At 43.5% G+C, this 16,311-nt stretch overlaps 1 protein-coding gene across 3 annotated transcripts in view; it reads right to left on the bottom strand.

Annotated features, from left to right (window-relative positions):
• The window catches only part of pax8 (paired box 8), a 55,985-nt gene extending 39,941 nt beyond the window's left edge, over positions 1-16,044 (bottom strand). The window contains exons 1-2 of one of the 3 annotated variants that reach the window (XM_069917705.1): positions 15,935-16,044; positions 15,489-15,682 (exon numbers count right to left, since the gene is read on the bottom strand). In XM_069917705.1, coding sequence (XP_069773806.1) covers positions 15,489-15,513 — 25 coding nt within the window. In that variant the 5' untranslated portion in view covers positions 15,514-15,682; positions 15,935-16,044. Of the gene's footprint in view, positions 1-12,912; positions 13,046-15,488; positions 15,704-15,934 lie in introns of those variants that run through there. The other 2 variants (XM_069917706.1, XM_069917707.1) reach the window with 2 other exon arrangements.
• Positions 16,045-16,311: the final 267 nt, after the last annotated feature.

Raw genomic sequence — 16,311 nt, 5'->3', positions numbered from 1 at the left:
TGCATGCATTCAGTCAAAGTAATTTTCCAATGTGTTCTTTCTGGACCCATGCTCCCAACCCATAGTCTGAAACTTCAAACTTTCTATATGGATGCTGCAATTTTAAGAAACATCAGAATCTTAAGTCTTAACACTCTGAAGTGTTTCTTTGGAGATTTAATGAAAGGGATTCCGATTATGCATTTTCCTGCATTTCCACATAATTAAGTGAAGTCTACACATTCACACCAGTACACGTACAGACCTGGTGCTGTTCAAAATGTGGCTTCAGTGTAAAATTAGATGGCTCTGATACTAATTGGTATAATTAGAAATAGTGTATGGGATGACTAGTTAGCAAATGGAGAATGTCTCTCTGGAAATCAAATGCACTCTTCTGAGACTGGAGCTAAGGCAAAAGATGAATATAGAGTGTTTTATAGTGTGTCTAAAGCAGTGCTTTCAAAATTATTCACCATAGAACCACAGAACACTGTAGCACAGAAAGCGCCCCGTGTTAATATCATAAATAATCTATTCACAGACTAGAATATCAGATAGCAAAATGGTTCAACGTTGGATTTATTGTCAGAGTACATACAGTACAAGGCAAACCTGAGATTCTTTTCCTGCAGGCCAGACAGAATTTCTGATTCATTCAAGGAACGATTGTTTATTATAATGGGGATATTATCAAGATATCTCTGAATTGATCTGAGAGAAGATTATAGTCTGGTATGGAAACACCTGAGTGTAAAAGCCCTCCAAAAGGTGTTGGACACAGGCCAGGGCATCACAAGTAAAGCCCTCCCACTCTTGAGTAAGGGGAACGCTGCCATCAGAGAGCAGCAACAATCATCAAGGATCCACACCACCCAGCACATACTCTGTTCTCGCCGCTGCCATCAGGAAAGAGGTGTAGGTGCCACAAGGCTCACTCCTCCTGGTTCAGGAACAGCTGCTTCCCCTCCACCATCAGACTCCCCCACAACAAACTCACCCAGGGTCTCATTTAAGGACTCTTAATGGCACACTTTATTGATTTTCTTTTGGTTTTCTCTGTATTGCTCAGTCAGTTTGTTTATATTCATTCTCTGTTTACAGTTCTCTGCTTGTTTACATATTGACACTGTGTACAATTTATTTTTTGCACTACCAATTGGAGGTAATTCTGCCGCACCCACAGGAAAAAGGAATCTCAGTATGTGAGGTCATGTATGTACTCTGACAATAAATCTGAAATCTGATTTTGATAAATCTGACATTGATAATGTCTTTGCTTCTTCAAAATAATTTGATCTCAAGTCACTATTAACAAATTCTAGTACGTTGACAAATGGCCTTTCAAGCCTAGTGTGATTTGAATCAAATTATCGCGTCAAAATAATTAATCTCACTTTGAGAATTTATTTGTCCAAGATGAAGGACAGTCCATTTCAAAATCTCCAAGCCAACCAGAGTCAATCTAGATAAACCAGGATATAAAAGGGCAGGTGGGAGCATCAATGACCTCTATTGGTTATGAGGGTCAGATGCCCACTTCACTCTGTTACCACTGGGAAAAAAGTACAGGAGCCTAAAGATGAACACTCAGCGGCACAGGGACAACTTCTTCCATGCTGCCATCGGATTCCCGAATAATGAATGTACCAAAGACGCTCACTTACTGCCCTATTATTTTATTTTTTATAGAAATGTTGTAAGATGGTTATAATATGCATGTTTGCACTGTAATGCTGTGACAAAATACTGAATTTCATTGCCTGTTTGGGGGTAAGTTAATTGGAACCCCAAACCAATGAAAGTATATTCAGAAATCCCAAGTGTCAAAGCAAAAATTCATTAGGAGGTTATTATATATGAAGGACTTCAAATTTTATTAACAAAGAAATTTTATCCCCTTCTCTCTTGAGAAAGCACACATAAAGAAATGGAACTATTTCCCAACTGGACATTAATGTTAAACAGGCCTTGACGGAACTTTCACTCTACAATAAATAAATCATACAGATCTCAGAGGCTTAAATATTCTATATTCTGTGTGATCTTGACATATATTGGAGCATCTTTTAAAACAAATTGCTTGAGATCTTTTTTTTGCATTCAACGTCTCTCCATCTCTCCCACTGCCCTGAGGTACAATTCCAAGAGCTCCTTCTTCCTATCAGAACCTAGGCATCATCAAGATAATTGATCAGAGCCCATAGAACCTTACAGCACAGGTCTTTGGGGCAGCACAGTTGGTGTAGCGGTTTGCGCAACGCTGTTACACCACCAGCAATCGGGACTACGGTTCAAATCCCGCACTGTGTGTAAGGAGTTTGTACGTTCTTCCCATGTCTGCATTGGGTTTCCCCTGGGTGCTCCCACCATTCAAAACATAATTGGACAGCACAGGAACTGATTGTTGACTTCAGGAGGGGGAAATCAGGAGAACTCGAGCCAGTCCTCGTGAAGGGAGTAATTGGACAACACAGACTCATAAGCCAAAAGGGCCTGTTACAGTGCGGAATGTCTAAATTATTTAATTTAAAAGTACAGGCCATACTGCCCACATTGTTGTGCCAACCTATGTAAACCTACTCAACGACTAAACCTTCCTTGCTTCACAGCCATAACCCTCTATTTTCCTTCATTCATGTGCCTGTCTAAGAGTCTTTTGAATGTCCCTATTGTCACCACCACCCTTGGCAATGCATTCCTGGCACCCACAACCCTCTGTGTAAAAATATTGCCCCAGATGTCTCCCCTAAACTTTCCTCCCCTCACCTTGTACAAATTTCCTCTAGTGTTTGCATGCGGTTACCCGGGAAAAAAGGTGCTGGCTGCTGTATTATGACCACCATAGTTTAATCCTAACATTACACCCAAAAATAAATATTTTTAAGTACAGCATGGGGATCTAATGCTAGTGCTTTGTGTTAGTAGTAGACAGCTTGTTTTTCACCTTCCCTGAGGACATCATACCAGATTTTACCGTCCCTGACCAGACCACTAACGAATCTACTTTTTGTCATGTGACATGAGCCCACCTCACTGACAAAAGACAAAGGAGGAAAAACCCAACACCCAACCCCAACCAACCAATTTTCCCTTGCAACCGCTGCAACCGTGTCTGCCTGTCCCACATCGGACTTGTCAGCCACAAACGAGCCTGCAGCTGACGTGGACATTACCCCTCCATAAATCGTCGTCCGCGAAGCCAAGCCAAAGAAAGAAAAAGAAAGAAGAAGAACACTTCTGTGTCAATCTCGGTACTCCACATTGTTTACACTGAATTCAAAATACATTCATAGCATTTAATTATTAGTTCAGGTCCTAGGCTACACCCATGACTGTATGGGCAGGTGCAATTCAAATGCCACCATACAAATTTGACAATGACATCACAGTCGTCATCGGCAGAATCACAAATGGCAATGAGGAAGGGTACAGGAGTGAGATAGATCAACTCATTGAGTGGTGTCACAACAACAAACTTGCATTAACGTTAGCACCACCAAGGAACTGATTGTTGACTTCAGGAGGGGGAAATCAGGAGAACTCGAGCCAGTCCTCGTGAAGGGGTCAGCAGTGGGAAAGATTAAGAACTTCAAATTCCTGGGTATCAACATCTCTGATGTATTCTGGTGAATACTGGGGAGAAAAATTAGTCAGAGGTCTGTTATGGTAGTATAACAAATGCAATAAATATTAGATATGGATTAGTACAATATAGTTATTTGCATCACTTTTATCTTACCCCACAGAAATTACATAGGCTGAAATCAGATTTAGCAGATAAATGTTTTAGGTGTGATTAAGAGACAGGTACTTTTTTACATTCCACTTGGTCATGTTCTAAATTAAAACCATTCTGGATGGAAATTGGGTGCATTTTTAGAACAGATTAAATTCCCTCAAGATTCTCTGCATTTCTTATTAGGTAATATAATCAGGAATAAGACCAAAGATGAAATTTAATTCTTTTCAAAAAGAATTTGTGAAAATTGCATTAGCACTTGCAAGAAAATGTATGGCAGTGACACGGAATTGGATATCTGGCACGCAGAAATTCAGAGTTGTATCCGTCTTGAGAAGATTACTTATAATTTAAGAAATAGATATGATTCCTTCTTCAAGATTTGGTGCCCATATTTACAAATTGTAGACATTAATTTATAAAAGACATCTGAGAATCTTATCAGCTCCTTGGAGTTAATTAACTGATATATGGTTTGTCAAGGTATAAGTTCATTGAAATTATGGGAACTTTAATAACCAGGTGTTCTTATTTTTATTTCTAACTTTTTTTTTCTTTAATTTTCTATCTTTTGCTTTTTGGTTATTTCTTTCTTGATGGGACTATTATTTAAAAGAAAATAAAAAGATCCATCCTGGGGACTCCAAGTCCACGCAATTATGAAAAATGTTCTCCAGCAGCTATACTTAGTAAGGAGTTTGAAGAAATTCAGTACTTCACCAAAGACTGTTGCACATTTCTACAGATGAAAAGCATTCTGACTGTTTGCATAACAGCCTGGTTCAGAGGTGCCAACGCACAGGACAGGAACAGGCGACATCATGGCCAGCGCCATCATGGGCATCGGTCTTCACTCCATTAAGGACAAGAGCTGGTGTCTAAAGAAAGCAGCCTCCATCCTCAAGGACCCTCACCACCTAGGCCATGCCTACTTCACATTGCTACCATTAGGAAAGTACTGGAGCCTGAGGACCAACATTCAACAGCACAAAAGCAGCTTCTTCCCCTCCGCCATCAGATTTCTGAGCGGACAATGAGCCACAGATACTACCTCATTTTCTCTTCTTTGCATTAATTTTTTCAAATGTAAATTTATAGTAATATTTGCACCCATTATTACTATTAAAACACAGTGAATTTCATGATGTTGCATAACAATCCTGATTCAGAATTAATGGTCATAAACATGTGACGTTTATATTCAGAACTGCAGGAGCCCAGTCCTTGAAACTACAGGAACAGACCAACTCCCACTGACTCTGACTTGAACAGAGGTTTTTTTTAAGCTAGTCCAGTAACAAATCCAGTGAAGTCTCTGATCCACTTCAACTTCTGAGGCATTTCCACTTCATTTGGGACCAATATTCCCAGCAGAAACAAAGATAAACTTCTTGCGTACATCTCTCCATTGACTTTAGAGTCCGAGAATCTTTTCTACAGCCTGAATATGCTGAGCAAGATGAGCATCCGCCACCTTCTTAGGGGAGAGAATTCTAAAGATTCACAACCCTTTTGAAAGAAGTTTCTTTTCATCTCAGTCCTAAAAGTCTCTCCCTCCCCCACCCTCCACCGTGTTCTGATTAATCCCGCTTTATTTGCTGTGACAGTTTCTCCACATCTAACTTCTCCCAAGTCCTTTCAGAATGTTACATTTTGCGACTCGTCTCCTAAAATCGAACAAGTGTCCGTCCAACAAAGTCACACCTCAGAGAGCAATCACTCAAACCCAACACTGAATCTATTATGGCCCCCCTCATTTAAGCTATAATCTGTAGATTGCATGCACGTGCTGGATCGGGAATACTCAGAGAGAGATCTGAAATTAAAATAGCAAATGCTGGAAATGCTCAACAGGTGAGGCAGTACCTGTGCAGACAGAAAAACTGTTCATGTTTTAGGCTGATGACCTTTCATCATAGCCTGAAATGCTAACTCCATTTCTCTCTCTAGGGGTACTGTCTGACCTGCGAATATTTCCTGCTTTCAACCCAGTTCAGTCATTGCGGCACCCCACAAATCTACCAATTGGAAAATGATCCACTTACACTACTTTATCTTCCTTTGCCAATACATTATCCATATTAGCACACTACTCCCATCCAAACAAATCCATAACTGACTCAAGGTCGCTGCGGAGTTTGATAGGGTAGTGAAGAAGGCATTCAGGATGTTGAGCTTCATTAATAGGGGGGTTAAGTTCGAGAGTGGAGAGGTCATGTTGCAGCACTACAAATCTCTGATGAAACCCCCCTTAGAGTATTGTGTTCAGTTGCTGGTCACCTCATTACAGGAAGGATGTGGAAGCTATGGAGAGGGTGCAGAGGAGATTCACCAGGATGTTGCCTGGATTGGAAAATAAGTTTTATGAGGCAAAATTAGGGACTTTTCTCTTTGGAGCAAAGAAGAATGAAAGGAGACTTAATAGAGCTGTGCAAGATTCTGAGAAGGGTGGACAGTCAGAGCCTTTTTTCCCAGGACAGGAGTAGCAAACACCAGGGATGTCCCTACAAAGTGAAGGGAGGAAAGTTTAGGGGAAACATCAGGGGTAAGGTTTTTTTTACACAGAGAGTTGTGCGGGCCTGGAATACATTGCTAGGAATGGTGGTGGAGACTGAATCATTAGGGCTTTAAGAGACTCTTAGACAGGCACATGGATAGAAGCAAAATAGGGGGTTACGGAGTAGGAAGGCTTTAGTATTTTTTTTAAGAGGAATTTGTAGGTCGGCACAACATCAAGCGCTGAGGGGGTTGTGCTGTGTTATAATGTTCCCTCCCCACCATGAGGCCTTATTTTACGCAGCAAACTCTTGTCTGGAACCTTAATGAATACCACAGGAAAAAAATTACATCAATTTGTCAATCCTGTTATTTTCTCAATAAAGCTCACTTAGATTTGTGAAATTCATTTTCCCTTTCACAGAGCCAGGGTGCCTGATTAATCAGTGATCTTCGAAATGCCCTGTTACCCATTCCTTAATAATGCGATGTAACATTTTCACAACTTGTATCTGCCTAATTGGTTTGTATTTCAGGATCTTCTCTTTCTTTCATTTCCTGAATTGTGGCGCAAAATGTAATACCCTCCATTCCAGTGAGATCATTATAAACCCTAAAAATAAGATTACAATTATTTTATTCACCGTCGTTTTATAATTCTTGTTTGCAGGCCGCCAGCTCCATTGGATTTGTATTTTAATCACATAATTTCCTCTTTGCTTTCTCTTTGTTAATATTAATGACTTTGAATTATTCTCACTGAGTGACAGTTTCCCAGTGATTTTGGTAGGTTTACCTTATATTTTACAGCAATAATTTAAAATACTTAATTAGTATCTCAGTAATTTCTTTTTTCCTCATTTTTTGCCTCGTAAATTATCCGAATTTAGTTTTGCTGCTTTTTTTTTATGTATTTTCAGAATTGCTGATATATTTTCAGACCAGATTTGCTCCTTTGTATCAATATTTTGCTATTCTATGACTCTTCCAGTCCTTAGAATACCACTGTTCTTGACATTATCATAAACATCTTTCTTTTATTGAACATATATTTGTTTAAATATTTGCTCCAACTCTATCTGATTTGGGTTTTTTTTAATATAATCTAGAAATCGATCACAAGGTCTAGGAGCAGGAGTCGGCCCATTGGCCCATGGAGCTTTCCCCGCCATTCTAATCACGAGCGGATCCATCCTCCCACTCAGCCCCACTCCCCGGCTTTCTCCCCGTAGTCCTTGATGCCCTGACTAATCAAATACCTGTCAATCTCTGCCTTAAGTACACCCAGCCACCTCACTTCCATGGATGCTTGTGGCAACAAGTTCCACAGACTCGCGGCCCTCCGGCTAAAGAAATTTCTCCACATCTCTGTTTTAAATTCACGCCCTTTTATCCTAAAATTATGCCCTCTTGTCCTCGAATCCCCTACCATGGGTAACATCCTTATCACATCTAATCTGTCCAGGCCTCTCAGTATGCGAAATGCCTCTATGAGGACCTCCCTCATCCTTCTGTACTCCCAATGAGTACCGTCCAAGAACAGTACTAACCCTTTCATTCCTGGTATCATTCTAGTAAATCTTCCCTGAACCCTGTCTAACACCAGGACGTCTTTTCTCAAATAGGGTGCCCAAAACTGTAAATAGTACTCCAAGTGAGGTCTCACCAGTGCTTTATAGAGACTTAACATCACATCCCTGTTTTTGTGTGCTAGATTGTAGGTGTAGTCATAGAATCTGTGCCAAGATCACCCCATAAACCACATCGGGCACAGCAGTCAGAGGGGAATTAAAGACAAGCCTAGAAGTGTAATTTGACTTAGCTAGTCTTGTTAGGGTGACTGCAATGGTCTTTTTCATCTCCACGCTAGAAAGGGAAGAGTGGTGTGTGGGTCAGCAGGAACAGTAATCAGTTGAGCCATGGGATTTAATGCTATCTCTTGCCTGAGACATGATCAGACTTCTTCAGCTTCAAAAATGAATTCACGTGTGTAAATGGGCATTTGGCAAGCTGCTGAGGGCCTGTTTCTGTCAAATCAGCACCACGAGAAGGAGAAATAATTGGATAAAAAGTGAGGAGAGTGAAAATGATATAACTTAAATTTCTTTGTCCTTATCCATCAAGGTGATTTGATTGCTTAATGGTCCATGGTCCACGAGGTGGTGTTATACCAGTGGCATTGCAAGCTACCGCTAACCATGATCTCGGGCAGGTAAAACCATTTTTGTCAACATATTTTTAAAACTATCAATATCCGAAAGTAGAGAATTATTAATCCTTTGTGCAAATGTTGGTCTATATTTTCACCCTTGGTCAAATAAATTTTTTTAAATTACTGTTTCATCATTGAGGCTTACATCTGCAATTAGCAGCTACTACACTTTCCGGGAGGATGCTGGGCACTGAGAAAATAGAAATGTGTCCACGGGAAATTTACATTTCAACTGACTGAAGATGAATCAAAGGAAATAAATATAAATACCCACGAACCTATGAGACTGTCCTGATTCTGAACTGAACGAAACATTTTGGGAAACCACTGTGTTTCTACAGTTATCCCTAGGGTGGAGACCATTGTAGAGAGGTTTAGTGGAAGAATTCAAATTGTTTCAGAGTTTGAGGTAGAATTTGTTTCAGATAGAACTGGGCAGATCACTGGAGAAGACAGGTGCAGGAGTTGCGGCAGAACGTACAGAGCGACTGTTAAAGAGTGAGGGGATAGGTTTAGATTTCAGATTTTATATCATATACAACCCTGAGATTCTTTATCCTGTGGGCAAGGCAGAATGACCACTTATCATGAATGCAAAAGAAAAGTATTCAGCATTTACATGTAAACAAATAAAGAAATGTAAACAAACTGACTGCCACACAGAGAGAAAAAAATCAATCAAGTGCAAAAGTAAGAGCCCTTCAACCAGTCCCTGATTGAGTTTGTTGTTGAGGAGTGTGACGGTGGAGGGGAAGCAGCTGTTCCTGAATCTGATGGTGTGAGTCTTGTGGCACCGACGCCTCTTTCCTGATGGTAGCAGCGAGGTCAGAGCGCATGCTGGGTGGTGTGGATCCTTGATGATTGCTGCTGCACTCCGATGGTGGGGAGGGTTTTGAGCTGTGTCGGGCTTTACGCTTAGGGGTATTTTTTTTAAAAAAGAAACCACGAGCAGGGAAATAGAAACGAAAGGGCATGCAAAAATATATTTGATGAGATCAGGAAGAACATGTAAGGAGGAAGAGTCCATTAGCTGGTGATGGTTAGAAAGTGAACAAAGAGAAGCAGGAGGAATTCGACAGGCCAGGCAGCACTGAGAGAAACAGACTGTCAGCAGCCAGTGGTCAACAATGAAGCAAGAGAGCAAGCATTTTTTTTAGAAAGTTACCCCACTTGCTTAAGTTTCTTCCACAGTCCCAGGTCTTCTCACCCTTTCCTCCCAATTCTTGAAAGTATTTATGAAACCAAAAAGTTGACTTCAGGAAGGGAAAACCAGTGATCAGAGGGTGAGCAAATTTAAATTCCTGGGAGTCACTATCTTGAAGGATCTTCCCTGGACCCAAGACACCAATGGCATCGCAACGAAAGCACGTCGGCGCCTCTGGTTCCTCGGGAGTTTGCGGAGGTTCGGTATGACATCAGAAAACCCTGGCAAATTTCTATGAGGTGGTGGAAAGTGTGTGTCAACTGGCTGCATCCCGGTCTGGTCGGAGGACACCAATACCCCTAAGCGTAAAGCTCTGCGAAAGGAAGTGGGCACCGCCCAGGACATCACAGGTTAAAAAAAAACCCATCGAGTCACATCCACACAGGAAAGAGACTGGCACCACCAGGTTCAGGACCAGCTGCTCCCCCCCCCCCCCACCCCACCCCCCAACATCCACCATCAGGCTCCTCGACAACAAACTCAATCAGGGATTCCTACTTTTGCACTTCATTGATATCTCTCTCTCTATTGCTCAGTCAGTTTGTTTACATTTGATTACATGTGTCTCTGCCAGTAAATCTGGAATCTTTCCCCGTCAGTGCCCTTTTCTCGGTCTCTGCCCCTCGCCACGATCTCTGTCCCCCCCTCTCTAATGTCTCTCCCTTTGATCGATCTGCTGTCTCTGCGCTTCCACTGACCTACCGCCGTGGCCTCGTTAACCCATTATTGGCGCGGCTCGGCTCTCATTTCCATTTCAATCGCGCGGCGGAAATGTAACGAATGGAAAGAAAATTGACCTGATGCTTCTCTCCCTCTCTCTCTCTCTGCCTCGTCGCAAGGCCGAGGAATCAGAGGGCTGGCGGAAAGGCCAGAACCCACCGCTCCCGCGGGGGAACCAGGGTGAATTCAGAAGCAGCCGGAGACCTCCCGACCCACCGCACACACCTGCTTGACGTACAAACCCCCCCCACTGTCTCGGACGAATCCACACGGGCTCTCTTGCACCGAACTCCTCCTGTCCGGTTTGAAGAGTGGGGGGGGGGGGGGGCGGCCAAGCATCCTGACACCCAGAGGAAGGGGGGGGGGGGTCCGGTTTCAGTGGCTCACCCTCGCCTTCATCCTCTACCGGCTCTGACTGTCAGACCCGGGCACAGCCTCTCACTCGCTCCCAACACCATTTCTTGGAGGGTTCCTTCCAACAACAAAAACCTCCGGCAGATTAGAAAGTCCCGCAGACCCCATGGTTGGGTTTAAATAAAAACCCTTCCTGATCAAACGGTCTGGGCAGCAAAGATAAAGGTGCATAACCAGTATTTAGGGGTCGGCCCTTTTTGTTCGGCCGCCTGCCTGCAGTTTGTCCGTACCTTGAAGAAAAGGGCTCAAGTTGCACTGTGCACGCGCCCCCCCCCCACCCCACACACACATGCCACGCACACACAGGCTAATGCCCACCCCCCAACATTCGTTCTGGCGCCGACCCTGCACTGGAAAGAGCAAACCATGAATCTTAAAGCGCTTTCTCTCACACACACTCTCTCGCTTTTTCTACCTCTCACATACTCTTTCTCTCTCTCTCTCTCTCTCCCCCCACCCTTGAGATTTTATCCTTTTTTTAAAAAAATCGCCCATGTTTCGCGCGGGCAAACACATGAGATGTTTCTATTTCTCTGTCCACAGTGTATCCACGCGATTTCCCCGATCATGAGGCTACACTGAAATTAAAATAGTTGATCTGAAGTGTGGAGAAATTACGGGAGAGAGATGTCGCTCCCATTTCGTTTCCTTCCCTCCATTGAACCCAAATGTACATCTGTGTTCTCTACGGCACACTCCACGGACCTCAGAGCTTCTCCCCGTTTCACTCTGCAGGAATATTTCCTCCCCAAACTGAGATCAAGAATTGGATATTGCAAGGGTAGGGATTATGTTATAAATGGTATTGTTCGAATTGGAGTGGAGTCTGTCTGTCTGTGTGTTTCATGTGTGTGTGTGGGGGGGGGGGTGTATGTGTGTGTGTTTATGTGTGTGTGGGTTGGGGGTGTGTATGTGTTTATCCGTGTGTGTCTGTCTGTCTGTTTATGTGTGTGTGCCATAGATAGTTTTCAGTTATTCGTCCTATTCTGGATGTAATTTTAAATCATATCGAAAGATTAACGTGTATTTCTAGAGAAACGAAAGGCGAATCCGTGTAAAACATCAGCACTCGCTTAATCGTAATAAATAATGATCAGAAACGATGATTTTTTAAACTTTATTTTGATTTTCAAGAATAAATCTAGGACATCTAACGGCCTTTTACTTCGCACTCTTGTGGACGAAGGGAAACTAAATTCTTGGCCAGGGGATGGGCGATTACAGGTGGCATCTCATCTAATAAATCTGTCGGTGGGAACAAGTGGACACTGAAGGGACGCCCATCTTCGCAGCCCGGCTTGTCCCACGTGTGACAGTGCGGCTGCCATGTGCAGAGAACCACCCCGAGCCAACCCCTTCGAGAGTGAAACACTGCAGACGCAGTGGTAAAGTCACAGAAATGCTGGGGGGGGGGGGGGGCTCCGCCGGGTTCGCAACCTCCATAGGAGATACATTTACCGACGTTTCGCCCTTCAAGGAATAAGCAAAAATAAAAGCAGGAAGGCGTCAGAATAGAATCTTAAGAATTACGGGGGCAATTCAACTTGTTGCTCGATGTCTGTCGCCTGAAGTCGGTTCAACTTTCCAAAAGGACGCGGAATTGTAACAAATTCCCGCCAAGGAAAGTCCCGAGATGTACAAAGACGAAGTGTGCCGTTAAAAAAAAAAACTTGTTTTCTTTCCTAAGAAACAAAACTTGCCCGGGTGCCAAGTGACCGCCTTTAACAGCCGGGTGCGCTTCCGAACCCGAGCGCTCACGATGTGCCATCTCCCGCGTTATTGTATCCGTATGTTTGATCCGCTCCTTTGGAGACGCTTCGCACGCACACACAGTCTATGCACCGGCATGTAGAGTGGCCGCCCCTCATTCCATCACCAATCACCTATCCATCCACCAGATTGCCCGAGTTCAAGGAAGGCCACAAACCTCTCCCACTCACCAGCCGCCAGCAGAGGTTCCAATCAAACGATTTTACAATTCCGAACATGTACATAAAATATTAACATTAATTGCCGTTGACTGTCCAGGAGAGGGTACCATCTCTTGGAACCAGAATAAGTAAGGTTAAGGCAGGTGGGGGGGAAAATAACCACCCTGGAAACTGTTAGACTGGATATTCTGAGCGGCACCTGCAATGCACATACCTGGACTCTCAGCACCTGTCTACCGAGGACTCGCATCGACCAACAAAATATCCCGCTTCGGACGAAATATTTCACCCGATAAAACTGGAATATTTCCACCCACTGGGTTTCCTTCGTCGGATTCGACAAACCCTGTAACAAATAAATTGGCAAGGTCCCTCTTCGAACGCCAGTGAGAGTGTGGGATTAACGCGGCTGGTGCTTGAGAATAAATGGGGGGGGGGGGGTGGAGAGAGAAGTACTTTGATGGGACTGAGGTGCGGAGACCGCCACCTACACAAACCCCCCCCCCCTCCCCCCACGAGATTTGGCCCAGATACAACAGAGCCAGCTTAAAGCAAGGTTGTTTTTTTATAACATGTAAAAACAGACCCAATCGACTGTATTTCTATCAGTTGTCAAAATGTAACTAGATTTAAGGGGTTTATATTGAAATATAAAATCGCTAATTAAATTTCATGTACTCAATTTAACAGTCTGGTGTAATATCAGTCATGGAGAGGCAGCATTTAATAAATTAGATTTAATCCGTTTTATCTGCGCAATTTCGGCTGTGCATTGATGTGAAATGTTCATCTTCTATCTATAGATGTATTCATCCGTCTCCTGTCAGATATTCACCGCTTCCTTCACCTGTTTCACTGCAGGCTCTGACCATGTCGAGCCTTCCTGCAGCAGTCGAATCCACCATTTGGATCTAATTGTAAGCATCAGGCTTTGTTTAATCAGTTGGTTCTTGGACTCATCTCCCCTGATTCTCCGTTTGGGATTTTTTTTTAAACACACACCCCCATTACGGATCACTGGGTTGAACAGAACAGACCCTGCGGACCTCATCAGGATCATCGATCTGCAATTTTAAATCCGATTCAAACAAGTTATTCCGTTCCATCGCAAAACAGTTCTTCTCGTGGCAGATCGCCCTGGGATCAGGGCAGGTTGAAGTTATTTAAATGTTTACGGCAAAGCTTAGTCTCGGGGACGCTCCCCGGGGTCGATATCCCAAGCATTTCGTTCCCATTGAAGCTCTTTACTCTCAACGATTTTTGTTTTGAAAAAAGGAATTATATTGGTGCAAATTCTTCCAGCCTCGTCGTCCTCTGAGGCTCCAGTCCGGCTTCCAAGCCAAACTTGCGCCGTGGCAGTCAGTCAGAGATCTGTAATAATTTCGCCATGTCATAACACAGCAGACGAGGGTTTGAAATGTTTATAATTTACCAGCGAATAAACAGGAGTTCGAAGCAGTTGGAAAGGGAAAAATAAGGGATTTTATCCTCCTCTCCAAAGGATCGGCCACTTCCAAAATTCCTGCAATAAATTGGCCCTAAGTTTGATCCCAGCAAGCGGTAATTTTGTGGGTGTCGTTAGAGAGATAAACTGCTTGAATGTTACAAAGATCGAAACAAAAGTGGAGAGCGGAACAAAACCGATTGCATTGAACACACACATTGCTGGGGGCTGAAATTCAGCCTAAAATCAATTAGTTTTCCACGCGTCATTTTACATTTATATTTGAGTTTACACTCGACTCAGGAATTTCGCCTGCAGTTGAGACTTATGCGAGAATATAAGAATTGAAAACTTCCTTGCCAGAGCGAACTAAATCACCTGATTCCAAAACGTTGCAAGAGGGAAATCAATTAAACTCGATTCACCATCACCTACATGTCAGTCTAATAACATTATTACACTCCAGTACCCGAGTCACTTTGCAGGTATTTGTAACAACCTTGTTAAAGTTGAGCGAATTTCACCCTGTTCCTGACTCAAATCAATGCGCCTTGTGTCTCGGTGTAACATTTGTAACATTTGTTACAAACGTGTACTTAGGGGCAATGCCAAATCGCTCCTGGTTGTAATACAGTTACCGAGCACATGTAATCGCGGTCGGGCTCGCCCTGTATCTGATTGAAATCAGAAAAATTACACAGGTGCCTGTGTCAATTTCACCCTGTTATAAAAATGGCACGAAAACGTTACACCAGCGTCAATCAGATTCTGTCACTAATTGTAATGGGAAAAGTAGGCACATGTACCATCGCCCTGATTGTACAGGTTATAATAATAAGGGCGATCTCGTCCCGTAGTTGATTGTAATAAAATTGTTGGACGTTTTGGGAGTATCCCCTCCCGCTATGTTTTTTTAAAAATTACAATTGTATCACAGACCTGCGAAAATTGTTACAAATGTAGAAGAGACAGGCTTATTTTGTAGCTGATCGTTATAAAAACCAGTGAGCTTCATTTAAACGATTGGTTGCCCTAGAATAGTTCGGCATCAGGTACCGTTTGCACAGACTTTCTTTTAAAAAAAAGAACAACAAATATTACTCTCTCTGAATTCCGGAATTGCAAAATCCGGATGAATGCTGCAGCTATAAACAAATATATTAGCATTAACTGGTAACTTTATAAAAAGAAATTAATATTTCGTGATCCTCTTAAAGACGCCACGGGGAATTTTCTTTCTGGTCTGGCCGCTGCAACCACTAACCCCCCCCCCCCCCCATCTCTGGGAGTGTGGGCCTTTGGCGAGTCCCGTGCGTGCCGATTATTGAGGGCAGCGAGGCAGGTACCTGACCGTCCTGTGCCCTGGGACATTCCTTGCTACTCTTTCACGGGTGAGGGCGGCTCGGACGCTGGGTCCTCCGGGCAGGTGACAATACACGGAGAGGCGCGCCTGCAAGACCAGGGTCGGCGAGTTTCCGTCCTCAACAGGCTGACTTGTATCCAATGGGTCCAAGAGGCGACTGAAGAACCCTCTAGAGCCCTGCAGATGGAAGAGAAAGGTCTGATTCTTCTAAGACTCGCGATTCACTTCGTGGCATTCTCTTCCTTCACCCCCCCCCCCCCCCCCACTCCTCAACACTATTTAAACTAGCCTTTTTTTTAACAATAGATCCCGCGGATGTTTCCCACTAACAATGTTACTTATGCGTTATTGCTTCTCATCAAAACGCCTTTAAAGTTAATCAGACGCATCTCCGTTCTGGTGATCTGCCAGCGTTGGAGGGGGATTTACCTGCTGCCAATTCGAACCCACTCATATCTGTAAATCCAGTTAACGCCTGGACCTTGAGGCTTTCCCTGCGACCCTGGGTGGCAAGCGGCCCTTTCCTCAAACGCACCTCAATTCGGATTGTGCATGGAACGCAAACTTCCGCCTGTTTTTATCCACAAGACGGTGAACAGGAGCGGGCTTCTCAGGCTGAGAGAGCTGCGATTGGCCGCTCCCTTCCTCTTCAGGCTCGGAGAGGGTGGTGGGGGGTTGTATCTAATAAGTGATGCGCTCCACTAACCTGAGAGGACAACGGGCTCAGCAAGTTCCAACTTCTTCCCTGCAACGTCCCGGTTGCTGTTTGGTGTTTGAAATAATAAAAATTTTAAAAAAATAATTTG

The sequence above is a fragment of the Narcine bancroftii genome, chromosome 2 (genome assembly GCF_036971445.1).
Source record: "Narcine bancroftii isolate sNarBan1 chromosome 2, sNarBan1.hap1, whole genome shotgun sequence".
Classification (NCBI taxonomy): domain Eukaryota; kingdom Metazoa; phylum Chordata; class Chondrichthyes; order Torpediniformes; family Narcinidae; genus Narcine; species Narcine bancroftii.
Note: the sequence above shows the minus strand (reverse complement) of the source record. Positions and strands in the feature narration are given on the sequence as shown.